Source organism: Mesoplodon mirus (assembly GCF_964341445.2).
Source record: "Mesoplodon mirus genome assembly, chromosome: 3".
Classification (NCBI taxonomy): Eukaryota; Metazoa; Chordata; class Mammalia; order Artiodactyla; family Ziphiidae; genus Mesoplodon; species Mesoplodon mirus.
Window position 1 is genome coordinate 15,005,430 of NC_138978.1, and position 19,920 is coordinate 15,025,349.

General features: G+C 43.8%; 2 protein-coding genes across 7 annotated transcripts in view; one reads left to right on the forward strand and one right to left on the reverse strand.

Moving 5' to 3' along the window:
* CASP9 (caspase 9) overlaps positions 1-1,017 on the reverse strand; it is a 31,565-nt gene extending 30,548 nt beyond the window's left edge. For 2 of the 3 annotated variants that reach the window (XM_082616360.1, XM_082616358.1), the window contains exon 1: positions 813-1,017. In XM_082616360.1, the coding sequence (XP_082472486.1) occupies positions 813-944 (132 nt within the window). In that variant the 5' untranslated portion in view covers positions 945-1,017. The remainder of the gene's footprint in view (positions 1-812) is intronic. The other variant, XM_082616359.1, reaches the window with a different exon arrangement.
* A 271-nt stretch (positions 1,018-1,288) lies between these two features.
* Positions 1,289-19,920, forward strand: part of DNAJC16 (DnaJ heat shock protein family (Hsp40) member C16) — a 39,629-nt gene continuing 20,997 nt past the window's right edge. The window contains exons 1-5 of one of the 4 annotated variants that reach the window (XM_082612318.1): positions 1,289-1,305; positions 3,186-3,280; positions 5,115-5,299; positions 9,907-9,973; positions 10,988-11,321. In XM_082612318.1, the coding sequence (XP_082468444.1) occupies positions 5,133-5,299; positions 9,907-9,973; positions 10,988-11,321 (568 nt within the window). In that variant the 5' untranslated portion in view covers positions 1,289-1,305; positions 3,186-3,280; positions 5,115-5,132. Of the gene's footprint in view, positions 1,306-2,884; positions 3,281-5,114; positions 5,300-9,906; positions 9,974-10,987; positions 11,322-19,920 lie in introns of those variants that run through there. The other 3 variants (XM_082612319.1, XM_082612317.1, XM_082612320.1) reach the window with 3 other exon arrangements.

The window sequence follows — 19,920 nt, forward strand, 5'->3', positions numbered from 1 at the left end:
GAGCCTGTGCTCCGCAACGGAAGAGGCCACAACAGTGAGAGGCCCGCGTACTGCGGAAAAAAAAAAACAAAAAAAAAACTCCTGTTCCCTCCTGACCTCACAGGCCTGTGGGGAGAGTCAAATAAGACAAAGACATGACAGTGCTTTTAAGAGAACCTCAAATGTTTGACTTTATTGTTCTCTTCATTACCTGCAGTAGGCCCCTCATCTCCAAACCCCTTACAAAACATAATCGTAACTCATGAGGGGCTGGCCAAGGAGGACAGGGCACAGCCAGCTACCATATGATGTGCCCTCACTCTGTGCCTGAAACTTTACTGTTTCACACCCGTTATCTCTTTCAGCCCTCAGGACAATACTGCTGTTGTCCCCACTTCACAGCCCAGGACATTGCGGATGGAAGAGGATACAGTGTCAGGCAGTCTGACCGCCCAAATGGGTTTCCTGAACTTCCACGTTAGAAGAGGGAAAAACAGTACACCGCTGCAGCAGCTAACGGTGTACTCTGATGGTGCAGGGCGTGGAATCGCTTTAGCAAGCCCTCGAAAAGGCGTTTGGGGTTGTTTGGCTCCTCTGGGCAATTTAGTGGGCTCGACGCCCTGCGGGAAAACGGGGTTCCCTGACAATGGTTCCCCAAAGGGAACGGGTACTGCGTGGCACAGACGCGAGAAGAGAGGGCGGGAGCTCGGCCATTAAGTCACGGTGTGGCTTCAGCAACCCTCTCCGCGCGGTCTCGCTGTCCCCATCTATGACCTGAAGTGTGCGCGGTGCGGGAAGCTGGGGGCGCCGGCTGGGAGGGGGGTGGGCCGCACCTGGATGTCCTCGATCATGTCGGGGGTGAAGAGCTCGCGATTCAGCAGAGCGTCCCAGAGCGCGGCCACCTGCAGCTCGCCGACCAGCCGCACCCGGCACCGCCGCAGGACCCACCGGTCAGCCTCGTCCATGTCGGGCAGACGTCAGAGACCCCGGCCGCCTCTGACCGCTTCCGGGTTTCGGCCGCCGAGCCCCGCCCTCTCCCCAGGACCTGCCCCGGGACCTGCCACCGCGTTCCGCCCCGCCCCCATCTCCCCACGCCCCTGGGTCCCGCCCCCAGGCCCCGCCCCCGAAACCCACCCCCGCGTTACTGCACAGCCCCCAAGCCCCGCCACCTCACTACCTCTAGCCCATAGGCTCCGCCCCGCGCCCTGCCATGCCCGCAGGGCGCGACCCGCCCCCAGGGCACACCCGCGCAGCTCCGTCAAGGGCCCCTGCCGGAATTCATTACCACTTCGCTTTCGCAGAGACTCGGAGTGGGTTACTCGTCTAGTAAGAGAGACTGTCATGCCTGGAGCCTTGGTCTGTCCCGCCCCATTCGACCCCGTCCTGGGCATGATTCCCCTCTAGAGCCCCCTGCCCTGCCCCCAATGAAACCATAAGTCTCCGCCTTGTTCCCAGATATCCTGGTTTACTTTGCCAAACTTGTCTCATTCAACCAAACCCACCTTATAGGTCTCCCATTCCCCTCTTCCCTCCTTCCCACCCTAGCACCTCCCACAAAGAAAAAAAAACCGGCAGAAATCTTGTCCTCTGAACAATCAGTTTGTACGGCTCATTTCCGCATTTCAAAAATTGCTCCTATGTCAACTATATTTCAATTAAAAAAAACATTGTGCTAGCCACTTTACATTGTATTACCTCATTTCTCCCTGACTACAATCCTACCAGGGTGATAGTCTTTTCCTCCATTTCCCAGATGTGGACGCTGGGGCTATAGGAAGTGGAGTCACTGTTCAAGATCACAGAGGTAGTAAGTGGCAGAGGCGGGTAGGATTTAAACCCGAGTCCAACTCAAGGTCCGCACACAACTGGGAATCCACTTTAGAATGTATTCTCTTGAGCAGTGAAACCTCAGCCCCATTCATTCATTTATTCCCGAATATTTATTGAGATCCTATCTGTGCCAAGGTCTGTAGAGGCACCAAGAATATACAGACGAACAAAACAGACTTTAAAAGGCCTGCTTTTATTTATTTATTTTAGGCTGTGTCGGGTCTTCGTTGCGGCGCGCGGGCTTTCTCTAGTTGCAGCAAGCAGGGGCTACTCTTTGTTGCAGTGCGCAGGCTTCTCTTGTTGCGGAGCACAGGCTCTAGGCGTGCGGGCTCTAGGGCTCATGGGCTTCAGCAGTTGTAGCGCGTGGGCTCAGTAGTTGTGGCTCACGGGCTCTAGCGCGCAGACTCAGTAGTTGTGGCACATGGACTTAGTTCTTCCGCGTCGTGTGGGATCTTCCCACACCAGGGGTCAAACCTGTGTCCCCTGCATTGGCAGGTGGATTCTTAACCACTGCGCCACCAGGGAAGTCCAAAAAGCCCTGCTTTTAGGTGCTTACATTCCAGTGGGAGGAGACAGATTATAAACAATATAAATAAATAAAAGATACAGTATGTTAGATAGTGATAAATGCAAAGGAGATAAAGACTAAATAAGCAGAGCAGGAGGACATGAAACCTCTTTCTTTATATCCCCAAGGAACCTATGTCATTGGCTCAATGAAAGTTTACCTCACTCACTTGTTCCTCTCCTCCACCGCCCCCACCAGCATCACCATACACATATCCGTTTCCTGTGCTTAGGACAGGACCTGGTACATTCTAGAATGGAGACCGCTTTTGGGTATATAGGATTAGGAGTCCTGGATTCTAAGCCTTGGGCAAGTCCCTGCCCGTCTCTGGGTCTCAATCTCCCCCATCAGTATACGGTGGAGTTGGACTAGGAACGATCCCTAAGGTCCCTTCCAACTCTGACGCTCTAGGATTCTATGAATAGGGTTAAAGAGAATATAGGGACCAGCGACTGCTTCCCCACCCCAGCAACTGTTGCTAGACAAGGGCCATCTCCTGGTAGAAGTGGAAACTCCTCCCTGGATAGGGGAGGTGTTTTGGCATCCCATCATGCATCGCGACTTCGCCTCGCTAGGAGGTACGTTTTAGCCTCTTTGGTCGCCACCATCCTTTTGGATCCAGCCGGAGCGCGAGCCTCGTTCCTATGACAACCGCGCCTGGTCCACGCGCAGACGGCGGGTGGCAAGGGTCAAAACAGATTCTCAAAGTTGAAGCCCTAGAACTGTTCAGTCCGCGCCTTTGGTGCGCCGGGCCTTTAAGTATCATGTGACTGCCCTCCGGCTCGTCCCTCCTCTTTCCTCTCCCCAGGCCCCGGCGAGTCCTGGTGTCGACCGGAGCCTCTCGGCCCCGCGGAGTAACTGGAGCACGGACGTTGCAGCCGGTTAGGACGGTGCCCTTTCCAGGTAACTACTTCCCGGCGTGACGCGCGGAGCCGCAGACGCGGCGGGGCCGGGCGGGCTCAGGGATCTCCCTTCAGTTCCTCCTCATTCCCGGTCCCCGCTGGGCCCGGGGGGAACCCGGAGCCGATAGGGCCTGGCCCAGGGTTCCCGGGGGCGGCGAGGGATGCGGCTGTCTCCTGGAGGGTTGCGACCTCCGGCGGGAGCTCGAGGCGGGGCTCAGAGCTAACCATGTCTCTGGGACCGGCTGCCTGGTCCGGGGTATACTGCCCGAGGGCGATAGCCTACCTGTTGGGCAGGTTGTTTCCTGCCTTGAGGCCGGCACCGTCGAGCTGTCAGCAAAAGAACACAGCCCCCCGGCACTTGCGCCCTCTAAGTGGAGGCGACTGACACAGTTGAATAAGGCACTGGTTGCACTGCATGGTAGAAAAAATAATGGCAGTAAATACCGCTTATTGGCTGCTGACCCCGTAGTCAGTAAATCCTTTACAGACGTTTAACTCCCATTTTGATCCTTTCAAGGTGGTATTATTTACCCCCATTTTATGAAGGAGGACATGAGGCTTAGCAAGTTTTAAGTAATTTGTCCAAGGGCATAAAGTGGTAGAGGACAGATCCCAATGTTAGTCTGATTCCAGAGTCCATGTGCTTAATTAGTAGCTACATCACCTTCTCAATTTTTAGCGTGCTGTATGTGTTTTGTAAGAGAAGAGGTTATAGATTGCCTTTACAGAAAAAGAAACTGGTTTGTTTTAGGATTTTATTCAGCATGCTTGCAGTCCTAAACAGTGGCCATCAGATTAGTCAGTTTCTTGAGGATTTAGACTCCCACTTGTCAAAATCCACAATGTTACAGCTTTGCCTCCCTTAAGTAAGATGTCATATTAGATACTTGATCCTTAAAATTTTAGTGATTTGTGAGAAACCAAGATATGGCCCTTGAAAAATCATTGTGTGATATCACAAAGAGCATACTCCTGGAGTGTAAATGTCCCTGCAGTACAGCACTACCTTGTTCATTTACCAGCCAGGATTACTTCCAAAATCCACGGTGAATTCAGTCACTACACTCACCAGAGTTGGAGCTTTAACATTTGAAGACCATGCCCGGTCTACGATCTTTGCCATTAATCCCCCTTCACGTGGCAAACTAAAATTTTTCTCACCACTTTTTTTCATCTGAGGCCTCCATTTGTAATGACAGTATTGCTCGTGATTAGAGAACAGCTTCTTATTTTCTTGTCTGAACGGGCGTGGTGAGAAAGAATAGAATTGGGGCACACAAAGTTGTAACTGCAGTTTTTGTAGAGTATTTCACTTTCATTCTTATACTTATTTAACTCCCAAGAACATCACAACGATCTCATTTTGTAGTTTTGCACATGGTAAATCTTAAGATGTCATGAATTTGTTTAGCATGTGCTCAGTGAGGTATTCTCTAACCACATATTTTAAGTTTAAACTATTATTGTCAGAATAAGTGAAATCGTGTATTTGAGATGTAGTTGCCTTGATTTCCCTGTGTATGTTTTCCCACGTTTGCTTATTATTTCTTCTTCTCATTCGTTTTCAGTCATTTCTGAAGCTTTTCTAATACAAGGATTTTTGAAGAGTTGCTATTCTTATTGCTCATCTCTTCATCTATAATCGTTCTTATTTGTGATATTCAAAAACAGTAGGAAGATTGTTCATTTAAGAAGATGTGGTCAAACAGCTTGGCACTTTTCCTGCAAAATATCTTTTGTTTTGTTTTTCATCTGTATATCTTATACCTTTACCTAGAAAGCAAGACTCTCCAGATTTCTACCACTAAAACTTACTGCCTCTTCAATCATTTCAGCTCTGGAAAGGAAGAGAAATGGAAGTGAAAAAGTTGAGCATTTCCTGGCAGTTCTTGATAGTTCTGGTTCTGATCCTGCAAATTCTGTCTGCGTTGGATTTTGACCCATACAGAGTCCTAGGGGTCAGCCGAACAGCCAGTCAGGCTGATATTAAAAAGGCTTATAAGAAGCTCGCCCGGGAATGGTAGGTGAAACAAAGAAATAGCAGTTTAAAATAAGCTAAGCAGCTTTAGCAGGAGAATGAAGCCTAAATTATGGTTAGCTTTTATTTGTCTCTGTTTCTGTGTTCATTAAATATATAATACATATTTGTCTAACGTATTTTATGTGGGAGGACTTGTATTCGTATGATTCTAGAATTTTTAGTGATGAGATCCAAAGCCTCTGTTACTATGAAACCCCCTGTTAGGAATTCTTTGGCTTAAAGAATTGCCTTGATACTGTTCACTTATTTAATGTTAAAGTAAGTAGGAGGAAACTTTAATAAATATATATTTTAATATATATTATATAAATTATATATATATATATAACATATATAGTCAAGAGTGGATAAGCTGTCCTTCCCGTGATTCATAAAGTAACTCTTTTTTTTGTGTGTGATACGCGGGCCTCTCACTGTTGTGGCCTCTCCCGTTGTGGAGCACAGGCTCCGGACGCGCAGGCTCAGCGGCCATGGCTCACGGGCCCAGCTGCTCCGCGGCATGTGGGATTTTCCCGGACCGGGGCCCGAACCCGTGTCCCCTGCATCGGCAGGCGGACTCTCAACCACTGCACCACCAGGGAAGCCCCATAAAGTAACTCTTTACAATGCCATTGCTAAAGGGAACACTATCCAGTCCTATTGTCTAGGTTATTAATTTTTAAGCTTTCAAAAAAATTTTATAGTAAGAGCTTTTTGCCCTCAATTTAGTAAGAATATTCAGGAACTGAGTAAATTACTTTAAAAAATTATCACATAGAAAAATCTTAATTTTACCTGTAGGCATTGTATATGCTAGGGAATAAGCAAGTGTTTGTGATTTAGCAGGATAGCAATAAATTTAAACCTTATCTTGGACAAACATCATCTGTTTCTTCCACCAATGCCTTGGACACGACACAGTAGAAGCGCTAGATTATATAGCTGGAGGGGATCAGCAGGAGGAGGAAGGGATGGTGAGGACACAGGCGGCTAAAGCTGGGTGGACCAACCAGAAGTAAGGAAAGGAAGTTTGGGATGGGAGCCATCATCGAGTACCTACTGCATGCTAGGCTCCAAGTTCTATGCTGTTTATCTCATTTAAACCTTATAATTACGCTTTGAAGGCGGATATTGCTGTCCCTGTTTTTCGGGTGAGGAACTAGGCTCACAGTTGGTGAGTCTGTATTACCTGTGGGTTTCATAGGTTGGCCTTCTGCAGCTGCACCAGCAGGTAGTTTATTGCTGTTTTCTTTTTTTTTTTTTTTTTTTTTTTGCGGTACGCGGGCCTCCCACTGCTGTGGCCTCTCCCGTTGCGGAGCACAGACTCCGGACGCGCAGGCTCAGTGGCCATGGCTCACGGGCCCAGCCACTCCGCGGCATGTGGGATCCTCCCGGACCGGGGCACGAACCCATGTCCCCTGCATCTGCAGGCGGACTCTCAACCACTGCGCCACCAGGGAAGCCCTGCTGTTTTCTTTTTTAATCACTTACCCATCTGGGCAGAAGCGAGAGTGAGTGGGTTAGTGTCTGGGTGGGTAGGAAGTTACGCAGGAGCAAAGCTGCCACGTGCAGATGACACCGCAGGCTGTGCATGACTCTTCCTGACACCATTTTTCTTCAGTGAGAGATGCATCTGAGTATTCAGTTGGTTGCAGTAAAGGTGAAAGATAGTTTAAAATATACTTTTGAATGTTTTGAATATGTAACTATCATTAGACCATATTCATATCATGAGGAACCCAGAATTGGATACGAAAAACACAATCTCTGATTATGCATGGCCTCTTTCCAGGGACTCTGCAGCAAAGTTGCTTTCTTTTCTACATCATTTCAGACTCTTGCTTCTTTGTATTTAAAGCAAAATACATAAATCTGCAATTCATAAGGTAACAACATTCTTTTAGACACAGTGTGGCCTTTGAAGTACTTCACAAGGTAGCAATACTCTTTTGGACAGGATATGGCCTTTGACAAAATTTGAAAGCAGAAATGATAGCTTGGTTATGTGGGATCTATTAAAATGTACAGCTTTGACTTTTCTATCTTCCAGAGCTCAAAAGGGTGTTATGATATTAATTAAATAAATCATGTGCTTCTCCTCCTTAATTAGAGTCTCTCTAGGCATAATATATCACCATAGAAATAAACTATGATCCAGTGGAAGTCTAAAATTTTACTTTACCTTTGTATTTTCACTGTGCTATTATTTTCTGCTGTTTTGGCTATGGCAGCATTTTATCAATGAAACAGTTTGTTTCATTTCATAATGGTTTCATATACGGTTGGCCCTTGAACAACATGGGTTTGAACTGTGCAGTTCAGTTGAGCCCCATGTTGTTCACGGGTCAGCTGTACACTGAAAATAGCAGTTTCCCAGTTTGACTTTTCAGAATGAGCTATCACAGTGGGGAATGGTTAATTATTGAATTGGATTTGTAACCTTCCTCTGCTGTTTTACCACTTAATAGTATTTCTTACATTGCTCAAGAGCTTTCCCTTTGCTTGGTGAAACCTCTTTTTTTTTTTTTTTTTTTTTCCTTTGAGAGTTTTATTTGGCGAGAATTTTTAGGACTTCAAGCCCGAGAGGCAGCATCTGAAGTAATCCTGAGAGAACCGCTCCGAGGAGGCGACGGGGGGAGCTAGGATACATAGAGGTTTTGCAACAAAGGGCAGGTAGTCCAGAAACCATATTCAATTACTTTTGATCTCAGAGAAACTGTTTCTCTCCCAATAACTAATTTTTATTATAGGTACTTTTCTTTTGTCATCTACACCGGCAGAATAACTCCTCCCACCCCAAGAAAAAGGCATCATAAAATTTGATTTGAAGCAAATGGGTATAATGTAGTCATTCACCTCAACAGTAATTGATTTGTCTGATACTTTCCTATATTACTTTTTCTACCTTCGTTTTTTTCCCCTTAAAGGTAGCGCTAGACAGCCAGTAGATACCAAGTACAGTGTTTTCTTCACTTGGAAATATAAAGGGTGTGTATAATATTGTAGTCTGTGAAATGTTTCACGTACACTGGGTGGTACTTTCCTAGAGCTGAATTTATCCTTTTCTAAATGTTTTCAACTTTGTGGTATCTTCCTATAATAAGGAAAATATTCCTTCTAAGCTAAAACCGTCTTACAGTATAATCCTCCTTGTTCTTGGGCCTTGGTTTCCTCTGTTTCAGGATCTGTGGTTTTAACCCAGCTCTCAGTAGTCTGCCTTTGGTTCAGCCTCCTTAAAAGCTCCTTCCTACCCTTCCCTTCTCCCCCTACAGAGTTCTGTATGTTAAATCTTCATTTGTGCAATTGCATAATTTTTATCTTCTCAACCTTTGGCCTAAGTTTGAACATTGAAAGCACTTTTTTTTTTTCCAGTCATCTAGAAACATACTTTGGAACGACCATCTTGTTTCCTTAAGTCATTATTTTCATTGACATCTAGCTGAGGTTTTTTCCCTACTAATATTTGTAACAGGATTAAATATTTAAGGGAGGAATGATGTCTAAATTCAACAGCCAATAATTTGAAGGTTTTTTATTTTTAGAGAAGTCAGAATATTGGTATAATTCATTCAGACATGTTCCTGCTAGAATAAGTTGGTCAAGTTGTAAATTTTTTTTATTCCGATGTACTTGGTGCTGTTTTTAGTGGTCATTTGCTTCCCAGTGGATTGTTTCTTTCCAGAACCTTTGCTAGAGGAAATGTACTAGAAGTTAGCAGGAGTGATTACAAAAAAATAAGCTCTGTAATAGAATCTCTTAATGAAATGAACATTGAAAAATCAGTTGGTATAAAACACTGATTTAGATCTTAAGCGGTTCTAAGGAAATAAAACCCAGCCCCTACTTTCCAAAACTTTAGAATCCCCAAAGCTGAAATTGGTACCAATACAAGAAGATTACAGAATAATATATGGCAGCAAGATGGATACAGTTAATTGCCAGCTGTGTATAATAGCAAATATTAGTTCCAATATTAGTTGAAATCACTTTGTATAAACTAGATTTTTCTCACATTTTAAAACATGTGGCCTTGTAATTATTATCCATTTGTAAGTAGGCAGTCAGGCAGATGGGATAACCAGGGGAAGAGTGAAAACTAAAATGTTCTAATTTGAACATCAGCAGCAAGATACCATTTGGAACATGGTCGTTACTCAACAAATTCATGGAATATCCTAAAAACTGTTTGCTTTGTCTACCTGAGTTGTCAGAAGAAATACCTACATTGATGTCATTCTAACATTGGGATGAAATGCTGCCATCCTGGGAAAAGAAGTTGGTTCTTACGGATAAGTGACTTTAACCTTGAGCTCCAGCCGTGTTTGGGAGCAGTGTAAACACAGATACATATCCCACCCTTCCTCAGTGGGAGCCTGGAGCACTATCTGGTGCTTTGAAAATGTGCCCAGCTGAAGCGCTTTGGGAAGAAATTGCCTGTTTCACAGTTTATTTACTATAGTCACGTGAAGCAACTAATTGCTCCTCCCATCTTTAAGAAACTGTCCTCACAAAATGCCCTTCCATTTGCCTCTGTGTATACAAAGATGTTAATTGACCATGTATAGAACATTAAATCCAGCCTCACTGCCTGCCCGTTTGTGTTTCAGGCATCCTGACAAAAACAAAGATCCTGGAGCAGAAGACAAGTTCATTCAGATTAGCAAGGCTTACGAGGTATCGTGTCAGACTTTGTGATACATCTTTTAGCTCTTATAAAATATATCTTAGGTGATCAGTTTTGTAAAGTCCTCTCGGAGAGGGCATGTTCCCCATGCCCTTGACCCCGTGTCTAGGTGACGGTAGAGACAACATATTTGGCCACATCCAATATGTTGAAACTAGTACCTGAACACTCAGCTCTTAGAAAAAGTGGCCTATTTTAAAGGCTTTAATTGGAATTTTAGAGTCACCCTGAATGTATGTCTCTATTTCCTTATATTACATGCTCACTTTGGCAGCACATATACTAGAAACTTATATTAAAGAATCACAGAACAATTTGCCTATATTTATTAAAGTGAGTTAAGGTTACAAATACCTTTAAACACAAGGTTTTTAACAGTTTTCCAACATAGCAGGTTAAGTAAGTTGGTCTGGAATATGCAAGAAAGATAAGTCCATGGCTTCCTGATTTGTGTAGGGTAATGTTCTTCCGCAGACAATGCTTAGCTTTTAGAATGATGCTTCATCCTAAAACAGGTTCTTGAATTTTAGACTTCAGAGTTACTTCTAAGTAAAACAAAGTCAGCTAACATACAGTCACAGAATTCAGTCCTGTGGCTATTTTTTTGGTGTTCACAGCTTTCCATACCTTCGTTTGAATTACTCCAACCTAGATGGTATGACTGAGTCAACGTTCTCGAAGTTGAGCCCTAGCGATCAAAGTTATGTTAAGTTTTCTTTGCTTTATTGACGTGTTTAGTAGTGTGATAGCTCAGAATCTTTAAAGCCAAGATGATCATGAGTAGCGACACAACTGAAGTATTTTGTTTCTGAAATACTTAATTTTTTAAGAGAAGTGTTTCATGGTATATTGAGTGATTGCGTTTAAAACATCTACTTGTGTTGTATCTTTACATTTATCTTTTTCCTATGTCTTCCAAGCTGCTTACAGGAAAGTCCTTTAGATGATCTCTTTTTTTTCCTTCGTTTCCCGGATTTCTTATTTTTTTTTCTCTTTCTTTATAGATTCTTTCCAACGAAGAAAAGAGATCACATTATGACCACTATGGAGATGCCGGGGAGAACCAGGGCCACCAGAAGCAGCAGCGAGAGTATCGCTTCCGCCATTTCCATGAGAATTTTTATTTTGATGAACCATTTTTTCACTTCCCTTTTAATTCTGAACGGCGAGACTCAATTGATGAAAAGTATTTATTGCACTTTTCACATTATGTGAACGAAGTGGTTCCAGATAGCTTCAAGAAACCCTACCTCATTAAGATCACCTCAGATTGGTGCTTTAGCTGTATCCATATTGAGCCTGTTTGGAAGGAAGTAGTTCAAGAACTGGAAGGGTTGGGTAAGATCATTTTATTCCTTGGAAGATGTTGGTATAGGAGAAGGTGACTTTGACATCTCTTGAATTTTATGGGTTATCTGGGAGAAGGAACAGTTAATGTGACTTCTCTTCACAAATTCATGGTGACTGGTGTTTTCCGGGGACACATTTTCAGAGAGGGGAAATGTGTAAGCCACTTTCATCCTGCATTACTAACTTGAAGCTTTATCTATATAGTCTCCTAACATCTAGTTGAGGGCCTAATATAGAGGAAAAACTTAAAAATTATCGGATGAACAAAGCAGCCCTCGAGCACCAGTTTTAATGCTGGTAGGATCTGCAGGTTATCCTTACGGTGTTTGTGATTTCACTCTGTGTATTAATTTGCTAGGGTGGCCATAACAAAATACCACAGACAGGGTGGCTTAAACAGCAGAAATTTATTTTCTCATAGTTCTCAAGGTTAGAAGTCCAAGATCAAGGTGTTGACAGGTTTGGTTTCTTGTGAAGCTTCTCTTCTTGGCTTGCAGACGGCCACCTTCTCCCTGTGTGTTCACATGGTCGTCTCTATGTATGTGTCTGGGTCTGCTGTATCACACTCTTTCTGTGACCCTAACAACCCCATTTTAACTTAATTACCTCTTTAAAGGCCCTATCTCCAAATATAATCTGAAGTACTAGGGATTAGAGCTTCAACCTATGCATTTTGGGGGCATACAATTCAACCTATAACCCATAGTATTCTAATGGTCATAGGTTACCACCCTCAATCACAGATTAGCCTTTCCTTTGTTCATAGGCACCACTTAGCACCAGGAAAATTGTAGTGATCCAGGAAGGATATTTATTTTAATGACTTCTAAAAGTTGGAATTACTGAATTAAATGTGTGTGCGTGTGTATGTATGTGTTTTATAGGCATTAGCAGACCTATTGAGTAACTAAAAAGGGACAAACTCAACCATGGGGGCTGAGGGGCCTGGATTTCTCTGGAGAGCGTGCACCACTGAAAGCCATCAGTTCATTTATTCTAAAACAGAAATTTCAACCTGTTGTCCAGAAGCACTCAGGTACTCAGATTTGCCAGAATGCTTTCCTAAGATTGAATCAAGTTCTTGCAAGACAAGGGAGTAAGTTTAGCTCATTGTCTCACATGTGGCAGGCGGTCAGCAGATGCTTTCTGTGGCGCCTGATGAACGAATGAGAGGCCGAGGTCAGGCAGAAGCCGCCGGATCAGACAGCTTCTTCATCACACAGCACAGCTGCACTTTGTGCCATGCCAGGTGGTGTGCTGAAAATCATTTAACCTCTTCAGTCTAGGAGCTGACATTAAAACCCCAGAGCAGAACGTAAACATTGACCCAGTGCATAATTTAGAACAGTAATGCATTTACACCAAGGTCAGATCAGAGCCAACAGGCAAGCATACATGACGTGAGGCAACATAGCACAGTGGTCAGCTGTTATGAACACATGCCTTGGAGTCAGATAGACCAGTTTTCAGATCTCAGCTGTATCATTTACTACTTTGTGTCCTTGGACAAATTACTTAGCCTGAGTTTCTTCAGCTCTAAAATGGGGTTATAATGTCAAACCAACAGGATTGTTATGAATATTAAATGAGAAAAAATGTGTTTTAAGTGCCTGATATATACAAAGGACTTAATAAATGAACCTTAGAGAATTTCTGGTTAACGGGGTTTTCTGGTTTACCAAACTAAAATTTTTGAAAGCACCTATTTTGTAAATTCCTTTTAAAAATCTTTCTCAAATGTTAGTTTTCTTCAGCTCATAGACTGTCAAGCACTGACTTTTGCCTTGTTTTTAACTAAAGATGATTAGATGATTAGAAGCCGGCTGGACAGGAAATGGAGGAGTAACATTCAGGCAAGAGGGAACAGTGCAGGCCGGGCAACAAAGAGCATCCTCAGAAGAGCCAGCAGCAAGGTGTGACTTGAGTGCAGGTGAGAGTGGAGGAAGCAGGCAGAGCATGCTGGGAGCCAGGTGATAAGGATCCTTAAAGTCCCGGCTAAGGAAGCTGGACTTTATTGTATAGTATGTAGTAAAGCCAAGAGTGATCTAATCAGGTCTGTGCTTTAGAAAGCTAACTCTTCAGGCTGCGTGAAGGACAAATTAAAGAAGGTGAGAATAGAGACAGAGAGGTTACCTCTCCTGGCAAGACAGCAACCATTGGCCTGAGCTTGGGCAGTAGGAACAGAGGGGACAAGTGTCGGATATTTCAGGGGTAGGATCATGAAGGGACCTGGCACCTGAGGACCATTTAAATGTGAGAAATGAGGAAAAGAGGGAGTCAAGATTGACTCTGCGTTCTGACCTGAGCAACTGGATGGGCAGGAAATACAGAGAAGAGTTGATCTGGGGAGAAGTGATTCTAAGTAATGACTGTGGTTTGGACATGCCAAGTGCAATGACATGACAATAATAATATAAGCATAATAATAATAGCTTATATTTATTGACAGTTTACCGTATGCCAAGCACTAATGTGAGTATCAACTCATAAGCAGCTCCTTGAGGCAGGTGCTGCTCTCTTCCCGCCTTTATAGACACTTGGCACATATTGGTGCCTTGTCCAAGGTCCCACAGTTGGTATTTGGCAGAGCTGGGATTCAAACCCAGGGAGTCTGGCCCTCTAATCCCCGTGGAGAACACGATGCCCTGCTGCCTTTCAGGGTCCTTAAATCTGTGGTGATTGAAGGTCTTGCCATCCTTTGGGGTTGTTGTGCTGCATGATCCTAATAAGTCAGGACTCCAAATGACAAGGGTGGAAGAAGATGGATTTAGATCCATAGAAGCAATGTTTATAGGAATTTAGTCTGTTCTCCCACCTCACCCCCCAAGTCTCCTAGAAAGCAGGTTTTGACTAAATGTATTAAATTAGTTTGGTTTTCCTCTTTGGAACATTTGGATTTGTTGAAGATTCCTGACAGTCAAGTTCCACTTGGAATGTTAGATGACACTGAGATGAGATATCCATGTATCCATGTATCCGTGGCCAGTATCCATGGCCGCTCCCTGTCCGAGCAAGGCAACATTATCCTTTAAGACAGTTACTGCAGAAAATGTTTCCATTCTGAGTTGACAGAAAGAGCGGACAATCTTAAAGATTAGCTGGATGGTCTGGGGAAGCCTGGATATTATCTCAGAATAACATAAAATGCTGAATTGCAGTAAATGAAGGAAATGGAACAGTTCCACCCAGAGAAGAAATGTTGTAGCTATTTAGATGGAATCTACGGTCTTGCAGTTTTGGTAATAACTAGTGTGCAAAAGCATGCAGCATTTATAGAAAACCATGCTGTGGAGGAGGGTCCATAAATAGTCAGCACTGCCCCTGGCCTTGAGGAGCTTACTGTTAATTGAAGAGAAAATAGGTACCCGGAAAATTCACACCAACCTCACATTCGCAAGTACAGAATAATATAGTACTACAGGAATAAGTAGAAGATGATAAGGAATTCATTGCATGTTCTCATTTAAAACTTTTTTCTTGGGAGTTCCCTGGCGGTCCAGTGGTTAGGACTCAGTGCTTTCACTCCCATGGCCTGGGTTCAATGTCTGGTCTGGGAACTAAGATCCCGCAAGCTGCGTGGCATGGCCAAAAAAAAAAAGAACTTTTTTCTTAATGGACCAAGTACTATATTAAACACTAAAGTAAATATTATAACTTTTTTTTAGCATTTTACCTATTTTTCATTGTGCTAAATGCTTTGTATGGATTGTCTTTATCCCCAAAGTAATCCAACGAGGGAGAGACTATTATTATCCCTATTTTACAGATGAGGAAGCTGAGGCCCAGGAAGGGTAAGGAACAACTGAGGTCACACTGTTTATAAGCAGCAGTGTTGGGGTGTGGACCCAGAAGTCTGACTCCAGAGTTCAGTCTTAACCACTGTGCTGCACTGCTCAGAAATAAGTAAAACCTGGTCCTCGCACCCAGGAAACTCAACTAAGAGACACACCTGAATCATCACAGCATGCTCAGTGCTCGCTGGGAGCTGCAGACAGTTTCCAGGGCGTCAGGGAGGTTGCATGTCTTGAAATCAGATATCATTTTAGGGAAACCCAATTTGGATGATCATGTAGTGTTTATCCACCACGACTTCTTATTTTAAAAGAAAGAATAATTCCTCTCTTTCAAGGAATTATTCCTAAAAATAGCTAAGTGTATAACAACTTCATACTGTGTAGGAAAACGGTTTGCCTAGATACTGGTTAAAGTATTTTTTTTTCCTCCTGAAGCTCCATGTTCTTGATTTTTGTTGTTTCACATCATTTTGCCTCTTAGTAGTTTGGTTATTAACAGGTTTGTATTTAGCCAGATTTGACAGTGCCATGTTCTTTCAGTTGGCTCTGTACCGTCCCTTAAGGCGTATGGAAAAGGTGAAAGAAAGATGAGTATGTGTATGTGACAGAGTGAAAGAATTTCCCTAAAAGGCGTGATACACGTTTAGGATTGCATAATGAAAGCAAATAGAATTTGACACCTCAAAAGAGAGATCTTTAGTACTTTACAGAAAGAACATCCTCTTACAAACTCAAAAATAGGAGAAGATATTGTATTTTTAATTCCCCAGGACCTGCAAATTAGCCCAAAACATTGATCCGTAGAAAAATCAAATGTTTCTGCAAACGGTAACACACTTTGCCTTTCTTTTAAATTTGCTACTCAAGTTCGTGTGGTTGCTGGTGTGTCCTTGTTATCCAGCCAGGTTATGCTGAATCAGGATAAGAATAGGAGAACTGTACTTGCTGAGCTCACTTTATGAACCCGGAACTTTGGAGTGTAGAGAGTTTGAAGGCAGAGGAGGAGACGATAGAAATTGTGTTGTCCACTGTGACTCAGAGACCCTAAGTCACCACCAGTCATAGTGGTCATTTCCCAGCCTGAGTCTTAGGGAGAAAACAGTGCTGTCGACTTTTCTGACTCTTCCTTCCCAGCTTAGATGGAGGGAGAGGAAGGAATTAGTTAGGTCTGGACTTTAAGGAATTTCAGTATTCTTGTTATAATCTTAAGTATCTTTTCAAGAGGAAAAATACCACAAATTTAAACACCAAATGTGTATCATTCTTTATGCTATTCTAATTCATGTGATAGTCAATCTATAGGAAAGAAGTAACATTCCTTCAGAGTTTAGAAATCGGATTATAATATTAAGAATCAAAGTCCTTTGTAGAAATGATCCAAGGAATAGCCTTTTATAGACTGAGAAATATTTATGTTTGTTGAAGGTGATGTAGGTAATTCCAAGGACTCAATGGTGATTTTAAGTAAAATAAATGAAACCAATCACTTGTATTCTGTTTTAACTAGAAAAAAGCTATATTGATGGGAGCATAGGAAAGGTGGGGGGAGGATGACATAAAGAGTGAGAGTGTAACATTGTTTATCCCACTCCACACAAGGAAGGGAGAGAGTCTCATGGAGGTGAAAATTCCACTCACACAAGAGACAAGTCTCTAGATCAGACTTCACACGGTCTGGATGAAATAATACTTAATAATAAGAGTTGTAATTAATTAGGCGCCCACTATATTCCAGGCTCTGGGCTAGGCTCATTTTTATATTATGTCATTTAGTCCTCACAATAATTGATCTCCATTTTACAAATAAGGAAACGGAGGCTCAGAGAGGTTAAATGACTTGCCTAAGGTTGCACAGCTAATGGGTAGCAGAGCTGGAATTTGAATCTGGGTCTGACTTTGAATACTTTATTCATTTACTTGTTTTTAAAAAACTGAGTGCCAGGAACTATTCTAGATATTAAGGATACAGCAGTAAACAGAATAGCCCAAAACCCCTACATTCATAGAGCTTCTATATTCTAGTGAAGAGAGACAAACAAATAAAATATACAGCCCGCCAGATGGTGGTAGAGTGTGATAAAAAAAGGCCGGGTGCTAGGGAATGCCAGGGTGAGAGGCTTCAGTTTTAAATCAGGCAGATGAGGAAGGGCTCACTGAGCAGGTGGCCCTTAGGGGGCGAGAGAATGAGCTTCCGGAATATCTGAGGGAAGGGGGTGGGGAACAGCAAGCGCAAGAGATCTCTTCAGTTTCCTTTGCTCTCCCAAGACTCCTGCATCCCTTGTCCTGATTCTGGGCCCACCAACCACCATTCTAATTACTGATTCTAGTCCCAAAGTCTGGTAGAGGGCACCGCTGAATGATGCAGTTACTGGAAAGGCATATTCCCCAGGATCAGTTAAATACGGTGGCTTCTGGCCTATATAGCAGTCCCTGGTAAGGTCATGGATGGTGGGTCCATCTCTAGGAAATTGGTCCCTCCAGCGTTCAGAACCGAGGGTGGAAGAGGGCACTGGAGACAGGAAGGAGCCAGGCTTTGCAGTCGGCTGGGCCTGGGTTCATATCTTGGTCCTACTGCACACTAACTGTGATGCCGGCTAGGTTGACTCAGTCTCTCCAAGCACCAGCTTCCTCATCCATGAAGATGACGATACTTAACCACTCAGGGAGTTTGTGGGTGTGAAAAGTGATAACGGATATAAAGCTGTAGGCATGCTGCCTGTCTTAGAAAGGTCTCAAGACACGTTGATTCCCCTCTTGGACCTTTGCTGTGTGGCCACTTGACCTTGCTAGGTAACGTCTCTTCTCGCTTTACGTGAGACTGCGTCTCTCAGGTATGTGCCTGCTATGTTCTTGTTCTTTCTCCTGCTCACACAATCTTAGGTGCACTTTCATTTACTGACATTGTTCTGTGGTTTTTTTTTTTTTTTTTTTTTTTTTTTCTCTCTCTGCTGTACGCGGGCCTCTCACTGCTGTGGCCTCTCCCGTTGCGGAGCACAGGCTCCGGACACACAGGCTCCGCGGCCATGGCTTGCGGGCCCAGCCGCTCCGCGGCATGTGGGATCTTCCGGGATCGGGGCACGAACCCGTGTCCCCTGCATCGGCAGGCGGACTCTCAATCACTGCGCCACCAGGGAAGCCCTCTGTGGTTATTTTTAATGCCTCTAGTGTGATAGACTAATGTACTAGACTTGACTCTAGAACATCAAGTTGGGATTCTTTTTCTGCAATTTTATCACCTCTGCAAACTGGGATAAGTCAGTTCACCTCTCCGAGTCTCTTTATCTGTAAAATGAGGGGAGTGGACTATGTGATGTCTGAGGTGCCTCCTTTCCTGCCCTTGAGATACTCACAGTCACATGGCCAGCAGATAGATTTGTTTAGCCTACTCAGCAATTTTAAAGTATTAAGTTTGCAGTCGCTGCCATTTACTCAGCAATTCCATTTGGGGGATTTGTCAATTTATCAATTAAGAAGTTACCACACAGGTACACAAAGATGTGTATACAGAGATGTACAAGGATGTCTATCGAAACATGCCTTGTAATAGTGAAAGCCAGAAGCCATTTCAATGTGCAGCAATAAAGAATGGGTTAAATAGATTGATAGTGCAGTTTCAGTGATGAGCTCCTACTGTGTGCCAAGCTCTGTCCTGGTGCTTGGGGTACATCAGAGAACTAAACAAAGACCCCTGCCTTTAAACGGCTTACATTCTAACGGGAAGACAGACAATAAAAAATCCACAGAATGAGGAGCTTGGGCGGTGTGTTAGAAGATGGTAAGTGCTATGGAAAAGGGAAAGTGAGAGGCTTGAAGGGGATCCTGAGTGTGGGGAGGGCAGTTTTAAATCTAGGAGTCGGGTCGTTCTCATTGAGACGGACCTGCAGTTGGTGAAGGAGCCAGCTACACAGATGTCAGGAGATGCACCAGCCAGCACCGAGGCCCGAAGGCAGGAACGAACGTGCCAGTGTGTTTAAAGAAGAACAGGGATGCTGGGGGCTAGAGCAAGTGAGCATGAGGAAAGAGAGGAAGGGGGCCAGGGGCCAGAGGTCAAATCACAGTGGTCTTGTCGGCCTTTGTGAAGATTGTGGTTCTATTCTGAGTTGGAATGGGGAGGCTTTGCCGGATTTGGGCAGAGAAGCGACATGATCCGTTGTTTATGTTTTAGAAGGAACAGTCTGGCTACCGTGTTGAGGACAGACAGTAGGGGGACAAGGAGAAACACGACACCATTGAGGAGGTTATTGCAGCAACTCGGGAGAGAGATGAAGATGCATAGGAGACGGGGTACAATGGAAGTGGAGAAAAACAGTTGGATTCCAGCTGTATATTGAAGACAGGACCAACAGGACTTGCTGACGGATCGGATAGGGGGTGTGAGAGACGAGAGGGGTCAAAGGTCACTCTTAAGACTTTCGTCCTGAGTAACGGGAAGGAAGGAGCCGCCATCAATGGAAATGGTGAAAGCCAGGGTAGAACAGGTTTGAGGGAGGAGATCAGGAGTTTGTTTTTGAAAACTTTATACTTAGAGGTCTGTTAGGCACCCAAGAGAAAAAGCATATTTACTGGCTATTAACATTTACTGAATCTCCGGTGTTTAGCAGAGGAACTAGCCCTCCAAATACATTGGTTGAATGAAAGACAAGAAAAGTTATTCAAATACTAAGTGAAATAAGTGTCAGATGATCCCATTTTATTTTATGTATACCTGTGTGTATACATACACACACACACATATTTGCGTAAGAAAAGGCACAGATAGATACCAAAATATTAACAGTAGTTATGTGGGATAT